Source organism: Heterocephalus glaber, unplaced genomic scaffold (assembly GCF_053883595.1).
Source record: "Heterocephalus glaber isolate CG9 unplaced genomic scaffold, H.glaber_assembly_v1.0 deba00001600, whole genome shotgun sequence".
Classification (NCBI taxonomy): Eukaryota; Metazoa; Chordata; class Mammalia; order Rodentia; family Bathyergidae; genus Heterocephalus; species Heterocephalus glaber.
Genome location: NW_028258372.1, coordinates 39,253,581 through 39,281,216, shown reverse-complemented (window position 1 = coordinate 39,281,216; position 27,636 = coordinate 39,253,581). Strand labels below are relative to the sequence as shown.

The following is a 27,636-nucleotide window of genomic DNA, read 5'->3' as shown; positions in this document are numbered from 1 at the left end:
CACTCGCTACCCTAGGGCCACACACAAGGCAAGGCCTAGGGGCACCCCATAGTTTGGGCCTCTTCAGGATACACAATGTCTGGAGTCTCTCTCTCTCTCTCTCTCTCTCTCTCTCTCTCTCTCTCTCTCTCTCTCTCTCTCTCTCTCTCTCTTTCCCCTCTCTCTCTCTTCTTTGCTGGCCTGCCTTCCCTGTTTCACAAGAGTCACTGTCAGGGAAGGAGACAATTTGGTCAGTGAAACACAAACCATCCTGGAAATCAGAATTCTTGATCTACCATAACTACCAGGGTGAGCTTTCTTCAGGCACTTTGCTTTCTGTGCCTCAGTTTCCAAACATAAGCAATGTCTGGACTGGTCTTAGGGATTAGTTTTCAAATGCAGTTTTAGTTTTCTTTTAGCTGATGCCAGGCCCCAATGGGTCTCCCCTGTTCTGTGGAAAAATGAGGAAAAAATAGTGAAAACAGTGTGTGTGTGTGTGTGTATGTGTGTGCATGCGTGCATGCATGTGTGTGTCTTCTTTGTAACTGGCTCATGAAATCCCAATGGTTGGGAACTGCCGAACCTCAACCACATGTAAAACTATATACTTCAGCCCAGATGCTCTCTCGCTGTTTGTCATGGACATTAATAAGCTCACTAGAAAAGGAAGGATAAAGGGAAGATTTTGACAGTTTTCTCTGCCACCAGTTTCTGTTTGATGCCTCAGTAGGACTGAAAGCCATGGCACAGAGGACTAAGTTGCCACAAGTTTGAATCCTGTGTGGATTCACAGTGGAATTACTGTGTGGCTTGGGGCAGGTCACTTAACCTGTCTGAGCTTCTGTTTCCTTGTCTATAACACAGAGCTCATCTTGCCTAAGCCAGGGAGCAGGGTGAGACTGACAGAAACATCCATGAAGCTTTCACCCTGAGCCGCACTGGCAGTGAGAACTACGTTCCTAGTGGTCGGGATGAGCGCCAGGCACACAGTTCGTCCTCCCAAGCCCGGCCACCCCACCGGCCTGGGGCAGGCCTGAGAGTGAGACTGAGGTCCTACTCCTCTTGGACCAGTGCCGTGCTAGCTTGCCTGATGGTCCACGGGGATCTCTAGACTATGACCCTCTAAGGTGCAGCTATAAGATGCAAACAAAGACAGAGTGTTTCCTGCAGTGCCCAACACAAAGGGACCTTGTCCTTCCAGGCACCCCTCAGCCTCTGTCCCGCCCCAACCTGATCTCTTCGTTGATGGCATCCAGCTGTTCCTGCAGCATCACTGCCAGAGTCTGGGCATCCGAGTGGCCGCTGGGGGAAACAACATCGACAGAGCCCACAAGACCACCTGGCTCATCCTCATCCACGTCAGAGATCTCAGGGTCGCTGTCGAAGGCAGTGGTGGCCTTGGGGGCCCGCATGCCAGGCAGTGGAGATGGCTCCCAGTCCTTGGCAGAGGAGGAGGGTAAAGAGGTAGCAATCAGACACCCAGACAGCTGAGGATCAAGAGCTCCCCACTGTGCCCAGCAGCACTGCATCTCCTAGGAGCCTGTTAAGACATGCAGACCGCTGATTCAAGATCCAATCCCCAGGTGATCTGTCTGCACAGTGAAGTCTGAGAACTACTCACTCAAGGAGTTAGCTAACAGTGGCTAAGAATAGGTTACTGCCTTGGTTTGAATCTCAGCTCCACCCAATATAGCTGTACAGCCATAGGAAAGCTGCTTAATCTCTCTGTGCCTCAGTTTCTTCATCTGTAAAACAGGGACAGCAATAGTGCCTATCCTGTAGGTAGTTGTGAGGCTTAAGGGAAGAAATGCAGGTACCCCTCCTAGCACAAGGACTTGGCACAAAACAGACACTATAAAAGGCTCCTGGTTTCTGTTTGTACAAACCCACAAAAGGTGACTAGATCCAGGGACCAAGGCAAGGCCAAGCCTGTCTTGGGTCTCCCAGAGTTCAAGTACATTAGAGGGAGATAGTGGCTTTTCCAAAATCATCCTATAAACTTCTTCCACAGACAAAGGTCCCAACGAAGAGAAAGCACAGCATGGGGCTGAGAAAGCCAGAGAAGTAGGGGAAGGAAAGGAAGCAGGCCAGGACTGAGAGGGGTGCTAACATGCAGTCTCTATGACCCAAGTCCCCAATTCTCCCTTAGGGTTCTGCTCTAGCTCCTGTCACCTACAGCCTGAGCTCCTGGGTACCTGCTGTGTCTTTATAACAGTATAGAGAAGGACTAAGGGAGGGACAAAAAGACTGCTCAGACTGGGGCTTCCTCAGGACCAAGAAGCCCCCACCCCAGCAGAGTAAGAGCTCCTCCTTTCTGTCTGACTCTTCCGGTGCCCCAGAGCATGCAGAGGACCTGGACGTGGACATGACTAACAATTAGGAGGCCAGGCAGGAATCAGACTTCTCCAGAAGATGGAAGTTAGCCTTTTTCTGCACTTTATCTTCCCTTACTCCCCCCAATCTTCCTAGGCCAAATCAGACAGAGTGAGGCCACAGCTGCTCCTCAGAAAACTCCAGGAGCCATCCCCAGAGCCAGGTAACCTGTCATCCCTCCCTTTCCCCCATATAAATCACAACTGTTGTTCCAGGAATCTTGCCAGTTGCCTCTCAAGCCCGCAGCCCCTCCCCAGCCAACAGAAACACACGCCCGCACACCCAGGCACACGCTCACACGCTTCAGTGGGGCCTTGGGGCCTGGCTGCCTTCCAGCCCCTACCTCCTGCCCACCAGGAGGCCAAGGCAAGGGGGCACAGCTGTTGCAGCTGACAATGGCCCCTGCCCCAGGGCTGCAGCTGTCATGCACACGGGGGTGGGCAGGGGAGGATTTGCACCACATGCCAGCCGTCTGTGTAACTGGAGCCAGGCACATGGCTGAATTGACCCCAAACTCCCTGGGGAGACCCCACACACTCACCCTCCACCCCTCACCTTGGCCGAGTCTTCCCTCAGGGCCGAGTAGCGGCGGTGCAGACCGGGGGGTGCATGGGCGGTGGAGCTCAAGGAGAACCGCATGTCCGCTGCACTGCCCAGGTGTGACCTTGAGAGGGTGGCAGGGAGAGGAAGGACAGGTCCTGAGGACCGAGAGACCCACCCGGCACCCACTGAGCCCCAAGAGTCAGGGGGCTTCTGCTCGGAGAAGAGGTCTTAACCGGACACACCGCTCTCATGCGTGTTTGTAGGGCTGCCACGTAAGCCCCCAATTAGACTTAGGCTCTGCCGCTCCAGGGTCAGAATCACCTAGGGGAGAAAGTTCTAGGGAGCAGCTTTCCATTTTGCATAAGGAGGATCTTCTCTTGGTTTATTATGCTTTTTAAAAGTTCTGCTCTTGGTCAGGTATTGAAGTGGAGGTTCTCTGGCCTTCTGCCAAGCATGGCGCAGGGGGCTCCGAGCACCAGAAGGGTCCAGGGAGGACCTGAAGGTCCTTTTAACTCTCTGGTCTTGGTTCCTTGGTCTCCCCCAGTGACTCTCTCCTTGGGTCCTCCAATAACCTAGACTGGGTTCCTAATCTAGCTAAAGTTCCACCCAGCATACCCTCCCCATCCTTAGGAAGCTTTGGGGGGCCCTCAATGCTGTATGAGAGGCACAGGACAGAGAAACCAGTTTGATTTTAGGGCTCCAGGAGCAGTCTGGAGAGTCCAGAAGCCTCCCCTGTGATGTTTCTCCCCTGTGCTTTCTCAGCTGGCAGCTAGGTGAGCCCCCTCTTTTCCACTGTAACTCAGCCCCAGTGCAGTGATGGGTCCGGTTATTGTACAGTCAAATCTAAGAATTCCCAACAAGTAGGGAAAGCATAGGGTGGAAAATGACTTGGAATATTCTAGGACAGGTCTTATTAAATGAAGGGTGGCCCTTCTGGTCACCTACAGGAAGGAAAAAGTAGAATCCCAGCTACAATTTTATGTCTCCGTTCCTTGCTTCTCTTTATACTCCTATACCGCTACAGTAATTCCTGATGAACTTGAAGATGACACTTAAGTTTCTACCACTCTACATCCCAGGTTTCTCCTCTCAAGCTCATTTTTTCCCTCATTCTCCACACATACCTATTTCCTCTAACCTTTCTTCATAGTAACTGGTCCAAACTTCCCTAATATAACACAAGCACTGACCGAAGAAAACCACCAAAGTTCTAACCTAAGAGACTTTGGTTGGGAGAGAAAACAGCCAGGAGCCCTGAACCTTCAGTGCCACTAACCACCATTCCGGTCCTTTCCATCTTCACCCTACCTCTCTGGCCTAAGAATTGAGGGCAGGCTTGAGGTCTGAGTTCAAGGCCAACTGCTTTACAAAATGTGGAGAAAAATCCAGAGATTCTCTAAGGCACGAGCAAAACTTTCATTCTCCATCTCTTGTACTGTTTTCAGGTAAAGGGATGCTGGAACTCTACAGGGACCATGGCATCCCAACTCCCAGCAGTAAGGAAAACTTTCCTGCCTCGGTTCAGTCTCTCTCACTGGAGTGAGCACTCTGTACAGTGGGCTTGGGGGCGTGGGAGGGCATACGACTTGGCAGACCCCTCGACCAGGGCATGCCCTTGTCAAAGGCACAAGAAACACAGCAGTGAGGAAGCAGTATCCTCTGCTTTCTTCCCTCTCAGCACCCTTAGAGGACAGGTGCTCCCTTCCTAACTGCCCAACTCTCTGAGCTTCAGTGTCCCACCCCGGACAGGAGGAGGACCTGGAGGTCCTGGTTGGTCTTTGATGGGGGAAGTCTCCTTCCTCAGGGTCCATGCAGGACCCCGCCCCACGCGCCTGCCTCTTGAGTTCCAGTACCTGGAGTGGACGCCATCCACAAACGGCCCCCCTCGACCCTTCAGCTGGTCCACCTCTTGACGTAGCTTCTCAATCTCTTCAGACAGGTGGCCCTGTGCCAGGCAGACCCAGGGTGGGGCAGGGGCCGGGAGGGGCAGAGAGGGGAGAGTGGGAATCAGAGAGCGTCAGAGAGGACAGCAGAGTCGGGGAGCACCAGAAGAATTCACGGCAAAGGCCAAAGCCAGGCGCCCAGGCCAGGCCACACAGGGCACTGAGGAGAAGAGGCACCAACTGGGAAGGGAGCAGAAGGTCTGCAGAGGGGCTGGGTCAGGCAGGTTCTGTCTGGGTTAGGCCTCTGCTGGAATAGGCTGCTGACCCTCACGGACTGGCAGGCGGGGCCGGGCAGCAGAGCTCCCACACATGCTGAGGCAGGGCGATGGCAAATCCTCCCCAGTCGCTGGATCTTGCCTCACCAGGGTTTGAGGCCACTCCGAGTCCTTGGGCTGAGCCCTTCCCTGGCCCTATGCTGATGGTCTCAGAGTATTTTTTCACTCTGGGGAATGGCGTAGCTACTGTGTTGGGCTGCAGTGAAGCACGATGACGTAACTTATGTGCATGGCCTGACACAGGAGCAAACGAAGCGCTGGGTATCGGTATCGGAGCAGGTGCGTGAAGAGGCGCCTGCGTCCTCTCCTCACCACACCCGGGCCCTCCAGGCTGGGCGTCGGGGCCAGCGCTGGGTACCTTGTGGTGATGCTGCTCCTCGATCTGGCGCTGGGAGCTCTCCAGCTCCTGGATCAGGGTGTTCTAGGGGAGACCAGCTATGAGCCAAAGACCCCCACCCACAAGCTCACTGCTCTTCCCAGCTGGGAGCGCTCCCCAGGCAGGCCTGCTCTCCCAGCCCACTTCTGCAGGCCTCCCACCCCCTACTCCCTGGCTTCAGCTCCGCCCCTCCCCGCCTCTCCACCCCGCCCCTGACCAACCCCACTGACCTATCACATCCCAACTCCGCCCCTCCGGCCCCGCCCCGCCCACCACACCTTCTCCTCCAGGGCCGTCATGCGCTCTTTGAGATGCAGCTGCAGGCGCTCATTTGACTCGCTAAGCAGCCGGTCCACGGTGTCTGACAGCCGCTTGTTGTGGTCCTCATTCATCTTCTCCCGCTGGCGCACCTGTACAGCCGGCCCACCTTGCACCAAGCCACCTCAGAGCTTTGTCGCTGCCCTCCCTGGGACCCAGTCATTCCACTGGCCTCTGCCCTCATTGCCAGTGCCTTTCTGGTCCACAGGGAGGCCCTCTCCACATCTCCCGGCCACCTCCTACCCCTCACCCCACAGGCCTCCCTGCCCCTGTGTGGCTGTCTCCCTACCAGGCCCTTCCTCTGCTCACTCCACGCCCCAACAGACCATCCGGGGAGCCTGCCCCTGGGGCTGCTGGGAGAGGCCAGCCTGCTGCCCTCACCCTTGCCAGCTCCTGGTTCTTCTCCTCCAGCTGCCCTTCCAGCTGCCTCAGATGCTCCTCAATGTTTCCGTGTCGCTCTTCAGCCTAGGGACAGGGATGGCTAGAGATCTCTGTTCCTCTTGCCTCAGCCCCATACCCCACTGGCCCTGGTGCTGCGCAGTCTTGGGGATTCGGGCTGCAGGTTCCAAGCAACCCCAGCCTTCTTCTTTCTATCATCTTGGTGTGAACTGCAATTTCCCACTGCCTTTCCTCCCAAGCACCTGACCCCTGCCAGGTCCTCCACTTCTTTCCCATTCAAAGCTGGCAATAAAGACCATCAGTCATGTTTCCAGAGAAAGCTCCACTTGAAAGTAGAAACTACCACATATGACCTCTGTGCCTCCAGGTAGATGGAACTGCACTTGAGAGCATGGACTCAAGTCAGATAGCCTGGGTTCAAATCCTGGTCCCCTCTCGGACCTTGGCCAAGTCCCTGAACATCTATGTGCCTCAGTTTCCTCAACTATAAAATGGACAATAACACCACCTGTACGCACTGGACCATTGTTGGGACTGAAGGAAATAATCTTGGCAAACATTCAGAACACAATAAGCACTCAGCATACTAGATTTGCCATGGTCATCACCTTTGTACGAAGCCAGCCCAGGCAGAGCAATCTCTCTTGCCATTCGTGTACCTCCAGAGATGGAGACCCTACTGTTTCTGCTGACAGGATACTCTAGAATGTCACCCATCTCACAGTCAGGAAATCCAGCCTTAAAATTCTCCTGCTGTGACTCACTTGAATCTATTAATCACTTCAGCCTATCCCTTCTCGTCAGGTTCTGTTCCCACCCCACACATAACATCTTCTGCTGTAGTTTAAGCCTTGCCCTTAATTCCTAGGGCCAGAAAGATAGACCCCAGGCCAACTGCACCATCATGGAGATAAGGACACCTAGGTGTGGTTAGGGGTGACTTTTCCCAGTGGCAGAAGCAGACTTGGCCCTGGGTCTACTAAGGCACAGTCAGGCTTCGGGTTCCCTCCCAGAGCACCAAGCTGCCATGCTAGCACACTGGCCAGCCTCTCTCCTTCAGAGGCTCCAGGGCCAGGTGCTTCCTAAACACTGGATTCCTTCTCTTCCTGGTTACAGTTATAGTGATCCTCATTGCATTACAACCCACCCCACAAAGACTCTATCCAGCTGAAAAGACGCCTAAATTCTTTTTAACTCTCAGCGTGTCCATGCAGTTACCTAACTCCTCCAGAACCTATGTGTTTTCAGCCTGCACCCTCTTAGGATTATTCCATAAAGTTACCTCTTCATTAGGTAAAATGATATTCCCTTTTATTCATCCTAAAGCTGCAGCCTGCAAGCAACCAGGGGTGGCCTCTAGATCTAGAATGCTTCAGCTGTTAAAGAAAGATGTGCTCAACCCACAAATAACCCTCCGGGAATACACAGACTTGGTCATATTAATCATATATCTCTTCCCATTTCATCTTTCCAGAAATACAAATCCTAATCTTTCCACTCCAGCCCCAATGAAAAAGAAGTCTCAACTCTATTGGTGTCAATGATAATACAAATACTTTACATCAGTGTAGTCTCTTCTCCTTAAGGTATTTTTACCCCTCCTTCCTGTGAGATTGGCACATCCCTGTGGGAAGAGGGCAGCGGGGATTGCTCTTCCCCCTGAAAGATGCTAGGTCGTGTGTTTCCTAGCATCACGCAGTGGGAAGCAGTTCTCTGGCTCGAGGCCCAGTGTGCCTCCTAAGGTGCCAGAAAGACAGACCCTGGCAAACACCAAGGCCAGCTGGGCTTCATAAGAGCTCGGGACTCGGGGACAGTGGCAGATCCCAGGCCCTGGTCCACTTGCCTTGGTGAGGGCTGCAATCCTCTGGGCCAGCTCAGCCTCCACCTCTGGCAGCGTCTCTGCCTTGCGCATTGTCTGCTGCAGCTTCTGCTCTGCCACCTCCAGCAGCTCCTGTAAGTGCCGGACCTTCTCCTCGCACTAGCAAGGCAGGGGTGGAGAAGTGATCTAGAGAGAGCACCAGGACTCCCCACCCTGCCCCAGCCTCAGCAGGGAATGGGTGACAGGTCAGAAGTAGCGAAGGACGAGCTTGATTCTTGACTTCTTTCCTGAGGGGACCTGCAGGACCTCAGGGGCTCCTGGGCCACCGAGAGGTGGTTCTGGCAAAATCACCGGGACCTCTGGTGGCAAGTGCAATCCCCGCCGCATCTGGAGGAGTTACCTGACGGTGCAGGGACTCCTTGTTGGCCAGCTCATTCTCCAGTCTGTCGTTCAGGTCATGGATGGATGTGGCCTCACGCTGAGCAGCCAGGTAGCGTTTCTCCAGTGTGGTGATTCGCTCCTCCATGTCCTCCTTCTGGGCCAGAGCCTGAGCGGGAGGAGAGGGGAGGAGAGAGAAGGTCACCACCTTTTCCTTGCCCCTCCTCCCTGCACCTCCCTTCCAAGTCATGGACAGGGTGTGATCTACACTCTCCCCTCTCAGTGCCTGTCTATGGCCCAACCATCCCATCACTCCTCCCACACTGGACCCACTGAGTTTTCAGTCTTACACTCTCAGCTCTTGTCTGGACCTCTGCCACACCCTCTTGAATGCCAAGGACCTGCATCCGGCAAGATGAGGGAACTGAGAGCAGGGGTGGACCTGACTTACCTCACGGAGGTCCCGCTGGTGCTTGCTGCTCAGCTCCTCTGACTTAATAAGGTCCCGGCGGGCTGTGCCCAGGTCCTCTTCAAGTTCTGCCACAGTTGCTGTCAGGGTGACCAGTCGCTCTCGGGCCTGGCTCAACTCAAAGTTTTGCTTCTCCAGGAGCTCCTGTAGCTCCTCTACCCGGCCCAGGTCCTCCTCCAGGGACAGGGAGCCATCAGTTAGTCATGGGGCCCAGGGTTCCCTCCCTGTGCCCCACCCCGGGAGGTGGCAGCCACAGCAGATCGCTGCTCTGCACCACTGGGGCACACATTGGGTCCACCTCCCTGCTCCCGGCCCCCAGGAGTTTATTCCTGACAAGGACCAAACACCCATGCTCTCCTGCGTATTTCTTGGGAAGCAACTTTCTACCTGTAGCTGCTATCTCACTCAGCCTCTTGCAACCCAGAAAGGACAAATTAGGGGCACAAAGACTCCAAGAGGGAAGGAACCTTGCCTGAGGCTGACATACAAAGGCAGACAACCCCTAACAATTCAGTGGGCGAGCATACCATATGTGCCTTGCACAAAATCAAAATCTATACATTTCTGGGCCAGGGATTTAGCTCAGAGGCACTGCACCTGACTTGCAAGCACAAGGTCGTGAGTTCGATTCCCAGTACCAAAAAAAAAAAAAAAAACAAAATCTATACATTTCTTTGCAGATGGAGTGGAGAGAAGGAAAAAGAAGTGGGGATATTGCAGAGAGCCCCATATTTAATTCCAGCAGTGATTCTATTGGGCTCAGGCAGGCAAGGCCTCCCATTCCTGCCGTGGGGAATAGAGCACTCCTTTACCCACCTTCCATAGGCGTTTTGGTCCCAGCTCCATAGTCCCCTCCTCTTCTGCTGCTCCATCCCGAACCCCTGCCCCCTGCTGCAGGGCAGACACCTGTCAGGCACAGCACCCAGCACAGTGAGTCAAAAAGAACTTCCTACACATCCAGATCCTTCTTCAGCCCCTACTCCTGGAAAGGGGGGCCTGGCCCAAGCCTTGGTTACCAGTAACCAGCCACCGTGGGGACAAATCTGACGAGGAGCACAGCGAAGCTAGGGGTGAACCTTCCAGGCTTCCAGGAGCTGTGGTCTGCAGACTGGGTGTGGACAGGAAGCTTACCTGCTGGTGCGCACCTGCCAGCTGCTCCTCCAAGGTGGTAACTCGCTCCAGTGCTGCCCGGAGCCGCTCCCGTACCTGTCCAAGGTAAGGAGAGATGGAGGAAGGAAGGGGCTCCACTGAACTCAGGCTGGCTTGGTCTGCTGTCGGGTCTGAGGGGAAATGAGGGCCTCCCAAAGGCAGTTCCCAGGAGGGAACTGAGAAGGACATGAAGTTAGGCCAATGGAAGGAGGAAGCCAGTCCTGAAGCTAGAAGAGTTCTTCCTAAATACTTATGCTGAAAAGGGACACTGGAGGCTCCAGGGAGAGAGCAGGGCCGGGTGGTACCTTCTCGTCCAGGGCCTTGTGGTGCTCAAACAGCGACTTGAGGGCCTTCAGCACCTCCACCTCACTGGAGACCCCCGAAGGGGACTGGGCCTGGCGTTTCACCACGGTCATCCGCAGGGAGCGCTCGTGGCGGGACACCAGGCACTCCAGATGTTCCAGAAGCAGCTGGCAGGGAGCAGTGGAGGCCAGGAGGGACAGCTGTGAGTATGCACTTCAGGGGCTACAAGCAGGGCCCATCAGATCACCCAGTCGACATAAGTACAGCCACACCAGTGTGACAGTGCTGAAATCCTTCCACGTGGTAAGTCGCCGCCCCCAAACTAAACACCCACCCCAACTCCGCTGCCCTGCCCTCTCCTCCCGGACCCTGACCAGAATGACGGGAGAAAAGCCGAGCACTGGTGGTCACTGGTGGTGACAGAGGAAGTGAGGTCAGGATGGGGCCAAGGCTGTCCCTGGCCTGGCCTGGCCTGGCCCTCCTTCTATGATGGAGGTGTAGGCACACACACACACACACACACACACACACACACCCAGGTCGTCCCCACTTACCCTTGTGTTGTTCCGCTCCGCTTTCAGCTCTGATATCTCTTCCTCCCGCTCTAGAAGCTGTTCCCGACACATGCTCAGCTCCCGGGTTAGGGTGGCAAATTCCTGAAAATCCCAGGGCCTCTCAGTGCTTGGGGATTTGTGCCCTGAGCAGTGTCCTGCATGCCCGAGTCCATGCGGGGCTCCTTTCACCCACCCCCGACTTCCACCTGGCCCTGGAGACTTCCAGACCATCGCACTGACTGCTGACGTGAGCTTCCCCGGGGTCCGTGGCTCTGAGGCCACTGTGCCGTCCAGTATGTCTCAGTCACCGAGTCTGCTCCACAGCCCTCCCTCTCCAGGCCCACTCAGCCTTTCCATGTCAGTGTCTTTTCCTTCAGAAACAGACGGAGGGCGGGCAAGGCTGGTTCCGGTTTGGCAGAGTGGGGTCCACACAGCAGCACACGGATGTTCGAGACGGAAGGGAAGGCTGTGCTGCAGCCTTCATCTGAGTGGGCCCCAGGAAGCTCCCTCCCACCCCTTCCCTGGGCTCTGCAAGCCGCAGGTGGCTGGCGAATAAGGAATAGAAGGACTGTCCCCACACACACTGGAGCAAGAGGGCCTGCGGAACCAGCTAGCATGTGGGTTTAGCTCTAGCTTCTTGGGAGCCCCCTCCTGATGCCACAGCACCAGCCCTGGCTTTACTGAGGATCTGCGCACCACGTATGTCTTCAGGGGGACCCACCATGCTGGTAGGCCCAGACCCTTTCAGAGACTTCCAAGCCACTGTCTTGGGCCAGCACCAGCACCTAGAGGTGAGAGGCCGGCCAGGCTCTTATCTATTAAACCGCCCTCACCAGACTCAGGGAAGGTTCTCAGTTACATGACCTGAACTCTGGGGACTGAACAGCTGTGGCCTTGCTCCGCATGTCAGGCTCCCTTGCACACCCTAAATTCATCACCAAAGGAAGAATTCCCAAAGCAGACCCCCTTCTCACTCCAGACCAGGCAGGAAGCATGAGCAAGCGAGACCCTCTGGCCTTCTTCCTTTATTACTGCCCTTCGACAAGGCCATGGCCAAGGGCAGCCAAGGGCCAGCATTCCACACCCTGGAAGCAGAGGCCTGGGCCTGAGCCCTCAGCTCACACACATGCATGCACAGTCACACTTTCACACGCTCACACACACGCACGTGAACTTGTCCGCAGAGACAGCACTCAGTGGCCTGCCCCCAGCCCTGTGCTGTGACAAGAGGGCTGTGATCCACTCTGCTCTCTTGCCTCAACCTCAGTAGCAGCTGGGTCTTCCCACCTCAGGACCCTGCGCCCCCGACTCTAACCCATCTGCCAGGAAGACCTCCCAGTTCACAGAGCTAGGCACACGTGTGGTGTGCCCAAAACACACGGTGAATGTTAAATTTTTAAAAAATTATTACAGTAAAAAACACATTGCCATTAATCCCCCCCCAAATCCTCCCCTCACTTCGAACATACTTATCCCATCGTTCTTGCTGCTTTCTGAAGCAGATCTGGAGTCCTCTTTCATGAGCATCTTATAAGATGTGATCAAAATTCAGTGAATGCTGCTGCTGAGTGGCATCCAACAGAAATGCAGTCTTATAAAAATATTACACTGTGCCCTCATCTACCTTATTCACCAGATCTGGCACTGTGGGACTTCCGGTTCTTCCCCAAAGTCAAAATGACCATAAGAGGTAAATGTTTTGATTTGCAACTATAGACACAAAAGAGGACTGCAGAACTGCTTCAGAAAGTGGCAAGAACAATGGGATAAGTGTATTTAAAATTAGGGGAGGGCTGGGGATTTAGCTCAGTGGTTCCACCACCTGCCTTGCAAGCGCAAGGTCCTGAGTTTGATCCACAATACCAAAAAAAAAAAAAAAAAATGAGGGGAATTAATGTGTCTTTTTCTGTAATAATTTTTTTAAATAATTAAACATTTACTGTATTTTTCAGTCATACCTTGCATTTCCTACCCTGGTTTTCAAAGTTCTGTCTCATAGCTCCTTTCTACCCTAAGTCTCTGCCCACCTGGGTCACTTATCTGTCTCCAAGCACCAACAAGCCTTTGCACGCCATAGCTTTGCCAGGTGGCCTCCCTCTCCCTGCAGAGTCCAACCCTCTCTGCCACCTGAATGAAGCAGATTCCTTCCAAAGCCCATCACCAAGAGCCCAGCCTCCTGGGGACCTTCCTGGACTCCCCAGTGGAAGCCTCCCTCCCTCCCTTGAAAACCATTCAGGCCAGGCATGGTAGTGTATGCCTGTAATCCCAGAACTTGGGAGGCTGAGGCAGGAGGATTTGGGGGCAAGTCTGAGGCCAGCCTGGGCTACACAGTGAGTTCAAGGCCAGCCTGCACTACATAGCAAGACCGTGTCTCAAAAAAAACCTCATTCAGCACCAGCTTGGGAGTCCACCACTCAACCCCAAATATGTATGAGTTCCAGGTCCTCACCGGGTCACCAAGGATACAATGACAAGATACAAACCCTGCCTTTGTGAAGCTTCCAGTCAGAAATCAGGAAGGCCTGGGATCACATTTCAGCTCAGCCTCTGCCCTTCTTAGCTGTGTGACTTTGGACAACTTATCTGACCTCTCTGAACTGGTTCTCTGATCTGTGAGACAGACCTTTCTCCAGGAGTTGCTGTGAGGGTTAAATGATCCAAAGTACAGAAATCACTTAGCAGGAGCCAATCAAAAACAGCTATTTGTATCAGCGATGTGTTAACCACCCTTTGGGCCTCTCTTACTGTCTACATTCTCCTCTAGTCCTCTAGGTCCTGTGTCTCCTTTCCAGTGTCTGAGCTCCTTGGGGCAGGAACTGGCTCATTCATCCAGGGCAAGTTCAGGGCCTCCTTCCCAGAGAGGTAGGAGGGTAGGAGGGGCCCGCCCACCCCCACCCACCCCCGCCCAACCCACCTTGTCACCAGGGCTCCATATTCTCATGAGAAAGCCTCACAGGACTCTGTCTTCCTCACCCACCAGGCCCACGCCTGGTTCTTCTCCTCATACCCAGGCAGAGGTCTGGACTGAAGCTTGGGCTGCTCAGCTCCTGCGGCTGCCTCCCCAAGCCCAGCAGCTCGGGTGTGCTATGCAGGTGCCCCTCCTGGTTTTGATGCTCACCTTCCTCCTAGGTCCACGCAGTCACTATGAGCCCTGTGCTCAAAGACTGACGAACCCCACCCCTCCCTAGGCCTGACTAACCCGGGAAGATCCTGTTCGCTCTCCACCCTAGGTCCACGCATTTCACCTGGAATATCTACCAAAGGGCTACGTAGGAGGCAACCCAGAGCCCCAGGGCCAATATGGTAAAGTAGAAATATGCTAGGGTCGCAAAACGCAACTCTTTGGAGTTCCACTCCTGCTTTGACCACCTACCAACTGCACAGTCATGAGCAACTGAGCACTCTCCCCAAACTCTAGTTTCTTCATTTGTAAAACAAGATCATTGTGAGAATACTACCAACTTCATCGTTGTGAGATTTGGGAATCCATAGAGTGCTCAATCCATAGAAAATATGCAATAAATGGTGACCACATTATAGTGAGTGTCAGTGCTGTTAAGGATCAAGAAATGGGGTAAGATACCGTGCTTCTGCCTGTAATGTGACAGCTCTTGCTTTTCAAATGTGGAACAGGGAAGCTGGACTAGGAGATCTCTTCTCTCACCTCCACTTTCTGAGATTCCCCGCTACCTCATCCACCACCACCTCTAAGACTAGGGGCTTTGGCGAGAAGGCAGAACTGAGATTTCTTTGCAGTCTAGGGTGCCACCTACTGGCAGTCTGGCCTCACTGCAATTGGAAACTACAGCTGGGTTTCTCCCCGCATCAAAGCGCAAGCCCATCGTTTTTTGCCAAGTGAAGCCAATTCCTGGCGGAGGAGCCTGAGGGTGACAGGGAATGATTTATGTAGGAAGATGGAGCACACCTGCTCCTTGAATCCCAGTATTTATATGCAGATAGACGCAGATGAGCTGTGCGCCCAAGTGGCTGAGGGGAGGGGGCCGAGGGCGGTGCCTTACCTGGGGGAGGGCGGAGTTAAGGTGGCGCTGGAGCTGGTCCCGCTCGTGCAGGGCGTCCTGCAGCCGGCTCTGCGTGACTGCCAAGGTTTCCTGACTCTCACGAAGGGACTCCAGCAACTTCTCCCGCTCATCCAGCATGTTCACCATCAGCTGCTCAAAGTTGGCGTCAGCATCGGCGCCATGCGGGGGGCCCAACGGGTCCCCCTCGTTGATAGTGGGCATCACCTCACACATGGTGGGGGTGGGCAGGGCCTTCTCAGCGTCAGGGGACGGGGAGGGACTCACGGGGTTGGCAGCTGCAGGAGGACCCTGTGCATGGGTCTCAGAGTGGGCAGTGCCAGGAGAGTGGGCAGGTGGGCAGGGGCTTCTCCCATGCCATCAATTGTTCTTGCTCTGAAAGGAGCCTGGGGCCTGCAGTTCCCCGGTGGAACGGAGCCAGAAAGCCTGGCTTAACCTCTCGGGGCTGGGGCTGGGTGCCCTGTGTGCCCAAACCGGCGGACAGCATCGGAGCGCGGCCATGACAGACGAAGGGAGCAGGGCTGGGCCAGGGCTTATCTCAGACTGAGCACCGGAGCCTGGCAGAGTCCGGGCTGGGCCTAGCGACACCCATGGTTTCCGGAGGGCAGGTGGTGTGGTCTGTGGAAGAAGAGAGCGCCTTTGAGGACCCGCGGAGCAGACGGGAAGGGAGAAGGGCAGGGTGCGGTGGGGCGGAGGAGGCGACCCTGAGCCTGGGGAGGCGCGGGAGGGGTGGGCGCGGGCCCCTTCTCGGCTCGGCTCCTGGGCTCCGGCTCAGCTCAGCGCCCCGAGCAATCTGCACAGGCCCACTGCCCAGCCTCTGCCGCCGCCCCCAGCTGTCGGAAGTGCAGCCGCAGTGGCTCCCCCGCCCACGTGGCTCGCTGGCCAAATATAGAAATGATTCAGTCAGCGGTAGGGGAGCAGCCGGCTGGCTGCCCAGAGCCGTGTGGAGACTCGAGTGTGGCGGGGGAGGAAACAGGGTCTGGGCCGTCTCCCTACAGCCCTCACCTGCACTTGCACGCTCAAGCCGAGGCAAGAGCTGAGGGCGTTAAAGGGCTCAGTGGTTGGGGCTCCTGGGGGCCCATAGGAAAGAGGGGCGGAGCAGTTCCTGCCCTGACCACTGGCACAACAGGCCCTGGAGAGGCACAGGCTGGGCACTGGGGCAGGCAGGGAACCCTGGCCTGCTGCACTGCCCATAATTCAGGGAGGAGGCGCTGGCTGAAATCATTTCCCACTTTTGAAACCTGCCAAGGGGCCCAGACACAGGCCTGAGGACAGCAGCCTTTGGTTCCGGCTTCATAACTTCCACCTCTGTGCCGAACTGGGATGAAGGATGGAGGGGCACTCCGGGTGGGGCCACCTGTGCTCCCTCCACGTAACTATCCATTGCTGGAAGTAACATAGCCCTGCTGGAAGTCACCTGCTACCATGGTCAGCTTGTGCACAGCCTGGCTTTAGTGGTGCCCAGAGGAGAGCAAAGGCAAAGGAGGAAAGCAGCACTCAGCTGGGAACTTCTCTGCCCACAGTCGGCCTCCAAGGTCTGGGCCACCACTAGATGGTCACTAACCTCACCGGTTTTCCAAGGGAGCGTCTTCAGGTCTCCCTGTTGCTGGAGAGCTCTGAAGAGGTGCAGAGCCCCCAGCACAGTGGTGGGTACACTGGAGACCTCCACAAATGCTGCTTTCCTTCTTTCCTCTCCCTCTCCCTTTTCAAGACACACTGGAGCAGCCACCGTCCACCCGGGAGTGAGAACGGGCTGACTGGGAGGGTTAGAGTGGAGGTGGCATCAGGACCCAGTGCAAGGTGAGAAGCGGGAGAGTGGCAGGTGGGAGTCTGGTGGGGGAAGCAGAAGAGGCCTTGTCTCTTTCCTCAGGTCCTCCCTCAGGGTCGTGAAGGTCTAGGCAGAACAAGGGGAGTCAGAGGGAGGCAGGGAGGAATGTGAGGCCGGATCTGATGAAAGCTAAAGCACCAGCTGGAAGACTCCAGAGCTCACACCCACAGCCATTTGCAGAGGGGCTTAGCCTGAGCCAGCAAGTGTGCACATGTACACACACAAGGATGCAGAGCCAGGTACACAGAGACCTAGGGTGGACACGCATGCGCTCGTGCACACACACACACAGCCACACATGTGCCCCCAGACATAGACACTGGGCGCAAACTCCACCAGGGAAGAGCCCTCACCCTAGTTGGTGACCCACTGTGGAAGGCAGGGCCCCCCAAGAAGTTACCAAGGTGAAAGGCAGAACCCTGGCCTGCATCCTACCTTCCTCACCAGCACTGCTGCTGGGCCAGCCCACACTCAGCGCTCACCCACAGAGCAGCCTGTGGAGCTGCCATCTCACTCTGCTAATAGCGTGCTTCCTCATCTCCCATCATGGTGCCCAGGCCCTTTCACCCTGGATGCTCCAAACTCATCAAGAGCTGCACCTACATTCTCTCTATTCCTCCACTCACTCACTCACTCATATCAAAAAGAAATGAAAGACCAAAGAGGAGACCAGGCCAGGAAGGGCTGTTGTGGCCGAGGCTGCCCTCCGGAGAAGATCCTGCACAGTGTGCTCAGCTCAGGAACCTGGGAATGGCTCAGCCCAGCAGATTCCCAGGCAGGCTGCAGTGCAAAGGAAAAACCCACAGCTGGGCCTTAGGAGATGGGGCTGCAGTTCTGCCAGAGACCAGCCAGATGACCTTGGACTTGTCACCACTACTAAAGCCTCTGCTGTGAGATGGAACCCACAACCTTTGCTTTGCCTGCCTTAGAGGGATGAGATTGTGGATGAGCAGAGCTCAGAAAAGTAGAATGCACCCCCACGGGGGCGGGGGGGGGGATATCCTTTCATGCGAGACCAGGCCGGTGGGTACAGTTTTGTTTTGTTTGGTACCAGGGATTGAACTCGGGACCTTGCACTTGCAAGGCTGATGGCGGACCCACTGAGCCAAATCCCCGGCCCTTGGTGCGTACAGTTTTTAAAGCTCCCAACAGTAAAGGGGCTGGGAAAGTTCTCAGGAGGGGAAAACAAGCTGCCCTCTGTGAGGTGCTGACCATGTGATCCTACTTGGCCTGCCTAAATCCTCCTGGTCATTTTGGCAATGGAGAAGCTGGCTTTGGTGCCACCGGGCCTTTCCCAGCCTGGTGCCTCCAAACCTGGTGCCAGGCAGTGAGTCTACTTCTGGCCAAGAGGCACGGGGAGCTGGCTGAAGATAAGCCCAGACAGGGATGCCAGACAGATACCCCTGAGATGACTGCCCGGGGCCTCCTGCCCTGCCTGCCCACTACACAAACCAGCGAACAGACAGGACCCCAGGGACAGCCACACAGGGACACCTGGCTCCCTCTGGCTCCCAGGCTGACTTTAAATAGCGCAATTATCATCTCAGCCTAGGAGAAGCCTCCTCAACTCCCTGCACAATTCTAAGTAACACCTCTAGGTCCTGATTCAGAGGTGAAAGCTGCCAGCTCCTCCCAAGCAAGCATTTGCAAGGGGCTTTGCCAGGAGAACTGTGAAAGAGCAGAAGAGGCGCAAGAGTGAGTGGGCATGACAGAGAGAGAGAGGGAGAGAGAGAGGGAGAGAGAGAGAGAGAGAGAGAGAGAGAGAGAGAGAGAGGGAGTGTAGGGAGGGGCCAGAGCAAAAGTGAGCCTCTGGCTTTCAAAACACAGAATGGAGAACTCAGAGGCATCTTTGGTTTCCCAGAGACACCCCCACCTTTTCCTAACAAACAGGAAGGACCTGCGCTTGGGTCTGATGCTCCAGCTGGTCTCACACACAGGCCCGGCTCCCCACTGTCCTACCAGATGGCAGGCCCCACCAATGGGAGCTAGCTCAGCAAGGCCGAGGCTGCAGGGCCAGGCTGCAGCGCTGGGAACTGCTCTCCAGTCTGAGTGGAGCAGAGGGAGCTGGGCAGAGGGAGCCTGAGGTGGGAACCCCTTCAGAGCTGAGGGGCAAAGGGTAGGGTCATCCCTTCAACGGCAGGAAGGGTGGGGCCTGGAGAAATGGGTAAGGTGCTCATCCGGGAAAGTAAGAATGATTCTGGTAGCTGCTAGCACTTACTAATACTTAGCACATGCCCAGGACTACACTGTCAGCTGACTTGTACTAACTGTGGATTCTAATCCTCAAGATTCCTCAGGCAGAGGATGTAATGCTTCTTCCCACTTCAAAGATGTGAGAACTGGTACTCCAAGATGTATAAACAACTAGTAAAAGTCTCACAGCTAGTAAAAGGAAGAAGCAGGATTTGCCTCAACTGCCTGGCTCCAAAGAGGTGGGGGTAGTAGAAGAGGAAGCATGGAGATGACATCATGTCTCCTCCACGGAACCAAAGCACCTGGGCCTAGCCCTTTCCATTCTCATCCGGGTGATGGCAGTCTGGGGACAGGTCGTCTTGGCCCACCCTCTACCTCTCCTCCTCAAGCCTGGGAAAGGCTTCTGCTGGGAGCCATCATGGACAGAGCAGCCACTTCTCCACTGACAGTGACTCCTCTCCCCGGCCCCATCCGCCACTCACCTGCCTCTCTCCCTCTGCCCCTGGCTGGCTCCATTCTAACACTCCACACCCAGGTGTGAGCTGCCTCCCTGCATCCCCCACATCCACCCCACATTCCCGCAGGCACTGCAGGGACAGACTTCCTTCCAGGCCACTGCTCCCAGCTTCCTACGGGTTTTCACACACTACCCTCAGGCGTACTGAAGTCCCCCTGCCTGTGCCCTGAGGCTGCCCACCTTTCCTCTCACTCTGAGGCTGCTTCTTTTCCTCCCTTGTCTAGCTCAGCACCCCAAGAACCCCAGCCTCCATCAAACTCCTCCAAAAGCCCCATTCAGCCACCTCGCCCAGCCCTGCTCACTCGCGTGCTCCAGGAGCCACTACTGCTCCCAGCCTTCTGCTCCTCACCTGGCCTGACCCCAGTCTCTCCTGCCTCTCTAGTGAACCTGGATCGCCCTTCTAAACTCGTCTCGAGTACCACTTCCACCACGGAGCCTCTTCAGATTTCCTCCAACCCGTACGATTTGCCCTTCATTGACTCAGTACAGCCCTTCCTTCACCTCTCTCTGGCACCCAGCTTACTTCCCATCACCTTATCTGCAGTAAGAACCACATCCTCCTTGGCTCTGGATGCTCTGACATGGCCCTAGCCTGAATGGAACTGAGTGCAGGCGTGTGACAGTGAGAGGGGTTTCTGGAAAGTCCATCCCTCGCCGACTTCAAAGCAGAACTCCAAAGCAGGAAAGCCTGGCTCCAGGCCTGGGCACAGGGTCATTTAACTTGCCCTCTGAAAGCTACATCTTCTGGGAAGCAGGCTGGGGGTCACTCCTGTCTTGAAAGGCAGATTCTGGCACAGACTTGTGGGTCTCCACACAGGCTCCTCCCCGGGAAGCCACTTAACCTCTCTGGGCCTCAGTTCCCCTCTGTGCAGTGGGGGTGATCACGGACCCCCCTCAGAGAGCTCGAAGAAGGATGAGCAGAGTCACCATCCATGTGTTGGGACAGGTGCCCAGTGGACACGCATGCTCTCTGCTAACTGACAGCAGCTGAGAGCTAAGCACACTCTCAAAGCCCTCTAGACTGGGCCCACTGTACGTGCAATAAGAAAATAAAAAATCCACCTAGCTACAGGAATCCATTCCCAGAGAATAAAGTCTTGGACAAGCTCTAGAGTTTCTCCCTGCTGGCCACAAAGGTCTTCAGAAGCACTCAGTCCTCTGGGGCTCCTACAAGACCACCAGTGAGACTCAGCCTCTCCGGCCACAGGTGTGCACAGGTGGAAAATGAAGGCTGCAGCACACAACACACTCAGCAACCTCACAGGTTGTCATGAGGCTCAAAGGAGAGAACAGCAGACAAGAAACAGTTCTGAGAAGCAGCAAATACGGCCCAGGCACAGGTCGGCACCAGCTGCTGGCTCTGGGCCTCAGTTCCCCAATGCCAGGCCCTTTTTCAGAGGACACAGAAGCATGCATTGGCTTCCCTGAGGAGCTCCCGGGGACCTGACTCTGTGAAGCCCAACTCTCCAGCTGCCCCAGAGCCACAGGTCACCTCTTCTCAAGATTCAGCCTGGCCCTTGGGTGAGTGGACAATCTGCAGTCCAGCCTGGCCCCTCTGAGGGCCAGATGACAATCCCATGTGACAACACATCTGTCCCAGGCACACATAGCAGTATGGTCGCCCTGACTATCCCATCCCAAGAGGATTAATGTCAGATACTAGTGGGAAAGGGGGGCTACAAGCCTCTGTGCACCTCCAAAATAGTTCCTCTTCAGTTACACCTAAATTACAGCCATCACAGCTGCCTCTAAACTTCAGACCGAGATTACAAGCTTGGCTTTATGATGGAGTTCCTTGAGGGGCTGACTGGGTGGTGGAATGGGAGAAGGGTATGATAAGCTCCAAGGACTCTGATCCTCTCTTCTTTATTTAATCCCATCACCTCGATCCCATAAACTCCAAATCTGATTAAGGTTTCATTTGTATAAAAGGATTCCCAGTCTAAAAAGAGGTTAGAAAAACCTAGCATTCTGGGAGGCTGAGGTAGGAAGATCCCAAGTTTGACCCCACCCTGGGCTAATAGTGAGACCCTTAAAAGTGGAGGGGGAGGCCAGGGATTTAGCTCAGTGGTTTCGCCACCTGCTGTGCAAGCGCAAGGACCCGAGTTTGATCCCCGGTACCAAAAAAAAAAAAAAAAAGTGGAAGGGGGGAGGCTCTGCCACAGGCCTCGCAAGCACAAGGTCCCAAGTTCGATCCCTGGTACCAAAAAAAGGGGGGCGCCTAGGGATAGGAAGGATGGTGATGGGATATGGATGCAGGTCAGTGTGAAAGCCCTGGGTTCAATCCCCAGTCCTGGGAAAACAGAGAGAGATCCCTTGTCTGATTTAAGTACTTTTTACAGAAATGCTTAGTTTGTGACATTTTTTCTTTATTTTGGGAAGGCTACACAGGTGACACCAGGACCACTGATCATTTTCTACAATCCAGTGTCTTGTAGAGATCATATACTTACCCAGACCACCACTGAACCACTGAACCACTGAACACAACAAGCAGCTTTTACTAAACTTACTGAGTGCAGCAACCCAAGCCATCTTCTGCTGATTAATTAACTAACATACATGTCCTCAAATAATATTTGGCAAAGAAGAAACAAAGTAGTGTGGTATATTTGGAGAATAAAAATCTTTCAAAACCAAATGTCCATGTGGGTCAAATATTAAACAGGGTCCTTCAGTGATTAAAAAAAACTGCTTAAAAGTCGCTGCATTAGTAGATCAGCCACAAGACTGGGGAGCTGTTGTGTAGGAGAAAATAGTACTGACCACGATGCAGCCAGGTGCCAGGGCATAAAAGGGCTAGAGTGCAGAACTGGCCCAAGAAATGTCAGTATCACAAAAAGTGTGCATGCGTATGTGGTCACAAGACTGTGTGTGTATTTGTGAAAAAGAGAATGTGAGGGGGGTCATGTATATTCATGTGATACAGCACACAAGTGTGCAGTCGTGAGAATACATGATGCATGTGTGTGGTCATGGAAGAGGGACAGAGAATGTGTGTGGTGGTGCAAACAGTCCTAAGAGTGTGTGTGAAGGTGAGTAGGTGTGTACAGACGAGAAAACTGTGTTGGTGGGTGCGTGTTGGTAATCCTGTGTCAGGGCTCACGACTGCATATGATTGTGGTCATGAAATCATGTGTGCTCCCAAGAGCACAGGAGGTCCATGTTCCAGGTGCTGTACCCCAGACGGGGCCAAAACGTGCAAGCACTCCAGAGCTGACCTGGTGTGAGCAGAGATCATGGAACTGAGCCCAGCATACTCTTTTGATCACACACACACACACACACACACACACACACACACACACACACATCCTACCAGAGATGCACTACAGGATCTCCCAGGCCCAGGACTCCTTGTCCATGAGAAACAGCTGGAGTCACCCCTGCACCTCCCATAGTTCCTACTCTCAAGGAATAGCACACACCAAGTCCTGGGCCAGGCCTCCCTCTCCAGACCCCCCACGCTTAGCACTGTTCCTTTTAGCCAATCACAGGAGAGCTCTCTTCTGAAACTCTCAGCAGTGTTCCTTTAACCAATCACAGGAGAGCTCTCTTCTGGAGCAGCTGCCAAGGACCCCTCCATCCAGCAACCATCCCCAGCCAACCCCTGCCTGGGACTACAGAGTCCCTCGCCCGCCCACCCAGCACGGGGGTTCCCCTCACAACATCCTTCCCAGTTTAGTCTTTACTTGATTATCCCTCAGGAACAAGAGGACTCACTACTAAATGAGGAAAGTTTGGTCATTCTAAGGAAGTTTTTCAGATATGCATTTAATTTACAAGAATTTAATTCTTCTGGCTGAGCAAATGAAGCAACAAAAAAGCTATTTCATCTGATACTTAACTACAAAATCACATTGGACATACTCTTTTTAAATCACTGTACAATGATGATATATGCATTACATATTTATACAAAAAATGTACATAATATATACTAAATCTATACATTTATACTATTATTCAGGGTTAAAAACCTAAACCCATAGACCATGTTTTGTGAAGGATTGGGGGATTTTCACTTTATCTGCTACCTACAGAATCTGACTCCCCCATGAGGTATCCTGGGTCTCCGGAGGCTTCTCTGCTCCAGGTTAAATATTTCTAGTTGCAAGGAGGCCCTGCTTCATAGAACCCATGGGGCCAGAATCTCTTCAGTTCAATCCAACACTCACTCACTGAGTGATTTTCACCAATCCAATACTGTTACCGACACACAAGACATTCAAGAGATACAGCTCAACCCTTAGGAAGTTCACAGGTAACTTGAAGAAGCACAGATACACGTGTAGTTGTTGCAGAGCAATAAAGATAGCATGAGACCGAATCTTGAGTCTCCTGCCTGGGGGTCAGTACTAAGCACCTACTACTTGGTAGTAGGACTGATTGAATTAACTGATGGGAGTTTCTCCTCCAGCTCCCTCAGAATGAAGAGGCTCCAGGAAAGGCCTCTCAGCCTCCAAGGGAAAGGCAGGCAGCTGCCCTGTGCTAGCGCTGGCTTCTGAGGGGACAGAAGACACCTTCGAGAAGGCCCAGGTCTGCAGCACTCAAGCTCTGGCTAGCAGTCATGGGCGTACAGCCAGCAGCAGCCAGGCAAGGACAAGAGGGGAGTCCTCAGGGTGTGTTGGTCCTTAAGTCTCACAGCAGCCTCGCATGGAGCTCCTTGTCCTGCTGCTATTTCCCCTCAGTGACATTCTCAGTTCCCTCAGGCCCGTGCGAGGACAACAAACGCTGAGATCACCTAGAAGCAACCCCTCTTGGAGTACAGTACTCAGAGAGGCCGTGGTCCTGAGTCCTCAGCATAGCACCATGGCCCATCTGAGTCCTTTTTATCTTGCAGGCCACCCGAAGTGCCATGCTCCTGTGAGCCAACACAGTATGCCCTCCACAGCTAATTATAGGTCAGTGAGCTAGCAGGCCAAAGGGGGGACAGATGGCGACTTCATGCCTCCCTCTGACCCCACTCCTTCCTCTCCATTTCTCTCAGTCCCCTACCTGGGACCCAGGCTCTGAGGCAGCTTCCATTCCTTTAATCCTCCCTATTCCTCAACAACTCCTCCCCTTGGCACACCCCATCCGAAGCACACTCTTGCACGTGCGTGCGCGCACACACACACACACAACTCTACACTACTTGGTCACCACACCTTGTGCTCAACACAGTAGAGCCTAAGCCCCCAAGGAGAATATCCCTGGCATAAGAAAGCCCAGCTTGTTCTCCACATCTTGTGTGAAGGTTTTGTGTGTGTTTGGGGGGGGGGGTATTTATTTATTCGTGGGTTTGTGTTTTGTTTCTCAGCGCTGAAGATGGAATGAGACATGCTAGACAAGGTCACTACCACTGAGCTATACCCCCAGCGCTCCCCCATATCTTTAAAGCCCCCTTTGCACCCACTCCCTCTGAGTCTTTACCCCTGACTCATTGGCACCATAGCTTCACTACTCATCCTGTCCCAGCTCCAGCCCTGCTATTTTCAGATGATCAGAAAGGACCCACAGCAAATCCCTGATAACTCTTTCTAACTCTAAGGTTTCAGCAATCAGCTCAGAGGAGATCCAGGAGGCTGCCTGCCTGCCCTGCCCTGCCCTGCCCGGCCCCTCCAATCAATCCCCCCTTCACAACTCAGCAGCCAGACCTCATACACTCTGACATCTTGATGTGCTCAGCAGCACACACCCAAGCCCCACAGGATGAGGTCCCCTCCAGGCCCTGCCCCACACTCCTCCATCTTCCCAAGATGGTATCTCCCTCAGTGAGTGTCTAGTGCATTCTTGAGCCCCAGTAACCACTGTGCAAGCCATCCTCTCATTACTCTGAGCTATCACTTATCCCAGGAAGCCTCCTCAGGACACAATCAGTAAAGAACCAAGGGAAATCATTCAAACTGTCTTTTTGCTCAGGCAGCTTCCCTGGGACTACCTGACTAGTTAGTGGTAGAGACTTCATGGGCTGGAATGGAGTTAAAACTCTGTCTTTGGCTAATCCAATAGCAATGTAACTAACTTGTGCATAGGAGGGGAGAATGCTAACAGGGTGCCTATTATATGTGCCTACTGTGGGTATCTTCCAACTGTTCCACGACCCTAAATTGCCCGCAGAAGACCAAGCATGTAGTATGGTCTCTGGCACAGAGTGGGTACCCAATAAAGGTCGGCTGGATGCTGAACACAGTACTAAGTGAAACAGTCCTAACTACTCTGGAAACAGCTGCAGAACCCTGAAACAGAGCTCCTGGAGGGGCCCCTTCAGCTCACTCCGGGAGGGGATCTCCTTGCTACACAGAACCTCTTCCTAAACGACTTGCTCTCCTCATAGAGCTGAAGGGCAGCCTCAAGTCCCCTACCCCTCTAAGGAACACCACCAGCACATCTGTCTCAAAGGTGACATCAGCGTCTAGTGGCACTTGGTCCTGGATCACTCCTCCTTCTCAAAGAAAACCACCCACACCACGTTTCCAAGTCCTCCAGCCCGACCTCTCTCTCTACCCACCATCAAACCGTCAAGATCTATACCGGAGATGAGACTATCCCTACTGCGCGGCCAAAAGTCAGCTCCCTATTCCCAACCCCCAGTTCAGGAATCTCTATCCCAGCTGTCTTTTCCTGTTGTGCCCACCCTCATCCCCACCCCCACCAGGCCTCTGGTGGCCGCTCCTTCCACCCCACCGCCCTGGCACTGCGGAGATGGGGACATCTCTGGCACAGGCTGAGCCTGGCCGTTCCAGGAATGGAGAGTCGGCGGTAGCCAGTAACAAGGGTGTAATGAAGCAAGCGGGAAGGAGTAAGACACCTGGGAAGTACGCAGACCTCAACCTCGCAGAAGCGCTTGCCCAAAGGAGTAGAGTCGGCCCTCGGGTGAGCCGAGAGGCGCTTTTTCTGGAGGGGAAATGGGGGCGCAGTACACCCAGCTCCCACCAGCAGACGAGCCAGATCACCCCCTCCCGCGAAGCCGAAGGAGCTGAGAGCGAACTCTACACCTTCCCTGCAAATTGGACATCACCCCTCTTCTCATCCCCAAGGGCACAGGGCACCGCAAGGCTGACGAGGGGCAGGGAGGGGACAGTATCGAAACTCGCCATAAAGAGAGTAAAATGAGGCTGTTTCCCAAAGCAAGCTAGACAAGACCCTCCCCAAACTGCAGGGAGCTAGAGCTGGGAAAAAAGAGGCGTCTTTCCCCCGGCTCTGGGCGCTCACCTGCTTGCAACTGCGAAAGGTCCAGAAGCAGGCAGCTCTGCTCGGAGCCGCCCCCGACTCGAGCAGCGCGACACGTCTCGGAGAGTCGAACTCGAGCAGAGGTAGCTGCAACCTCCGCCGCCCCAGCGCCCTGCCTCGAAGCCCCGCCCCCTTTCGCCGCGGACACCCTAGCCCCGCCCCGATGGGCGGGGCCTGGTTCTCCTGAGGCCCCGCCCCGGGCGCTGGCACGTGACGCGAGCGCTGCTTTGCTGCTGTGCGCCATCTTGGTTCAGCCTCTGGAAATGACAGTGTCAGGGCTTTCTTTACCTGGCAAGTTGGGGTCAGGAATGCAGCACACACCCTGCCCCTAGTGTAACCACCTGTACCCTCAATTGGCCAGCTGCTTGTCACCTTTCTCATCTGCCCTCTCCCACCCATTTTTAACTGAAGAAACTTGAAACCGATACATTGGGTAGTATGCTCTTCAGGGAGTTCGTCACTCGCCTGCAAGCATCCAAGTTCTAAAACTGTTACTATAAAATGCGATGTTTGTCTATTATATATAGATAGGATGAAAACAGACTCTGATGCCAGAACTCCTGACAAATTTTATTTAAAATTCTCCTGAATTGCTCCCTTATCCTGTCCCCCTGTGGCTATTAATGCATCTTGCCCATCTGGTTTGTGAAGTTTCATCACGGTGCCTACTCAATCCTTTACAAATACCCAGTAAGCACTCTGGAAGTGTGAAGAACTTTTATACACACATAACGTTCACATATGCATGAAGATATATATATGTTCTCTATCAGCAGCAAAGGCTATAGTTGAGATCAATGACACACAGAACTGTTGACTATTTTTCCTCCAATATTTGGCTAGAATTCTGATTTACTTTGGTGGTAGGGCTAAAGCTAAATTTGCATTATTTTGTTTGACCCTCAAAATCATGATTCTGTTTAAAGTGAAAATTATTAAACAGTTTTTATCCTGACGTCCAGAAAGTT

At 54.1% G+C, this 27,636-nt stretch overlaps 1 protein-coding gene across 7 annotated transcripts in view; it reads right to left on the bottom strand.

Moving 5' to 3' along the window:
- Ppfia4 (PPFI scaffold protein A4) overlaps positions 1-27,225 on the bottom strand; it is a 75,370-nt gene extending 48,145 nt beyond the window's left edge. For 5 of the 7 annotated variants that reach the window (XR_015444230.1, XR_015444231.1, XR_002388555.2 and 2 more), the window contains exons 1-15: positions 26,651-27,225; positions 14,898-15,533; positions 10,879-10,980; positions 10,327-10,491; positions 10,004-10,078; positions 9,689-9,778; positions 8,855-9,046; positions 8,426-8,572; positions 8,050-8,184; positions 6,189-6,272; positions 5,768-5,899; positions 5,472-5,534; positions 4,749-4,840; positions 2,908-3,016; positions 1,210-1,418 (exon numbers count right to left, since the gene is read on the bottom strand). Coding sequence is in view for 2 of the 7 variants with exons in the window: in XM_021242349.2 (XP_021098008.2) it covers positions 1,210-1,418; positions 2,908-3,016; positions 4,749-4,840; positions 5,472-5,534; positions 5,768-5,899; positions 6,189-6,272; positions 8,050-8,184; positions 8,426-8,572; positions 8,855-9,046; positions 9,689-9,778; positions 10,004-10,078; positions 10,327-10,491; positions 10,879-10,980; positions 14,898-15,131 (1,829 nt within the window). In the remaining 5 variants the exon portion in view is untranslated. The remainder of the gene's footprint in view (positions 1-1,209; positions 1,419-2,907; positions 3,017-4,748; positions 4,841-5,471; positions 5,535-5,767; positions 5,900-6,188; positions 6,273-8,049; positions 8,185-8,425; positions 8,573-8,854; positions 9,047-9,688; positions 9,779-10,003; positions 10,079-10,326; positions 10,492-10,878; positions 10,981-14,897; positions 15,534-26,650) is intronic. The other 2 variants (XR_002388557.2, XM_013078612.3) reach the window with 2 other exon arrangements.
- Between the last annotated feature and the right edge of the window lie 411 nt (positions 27,226-27,636).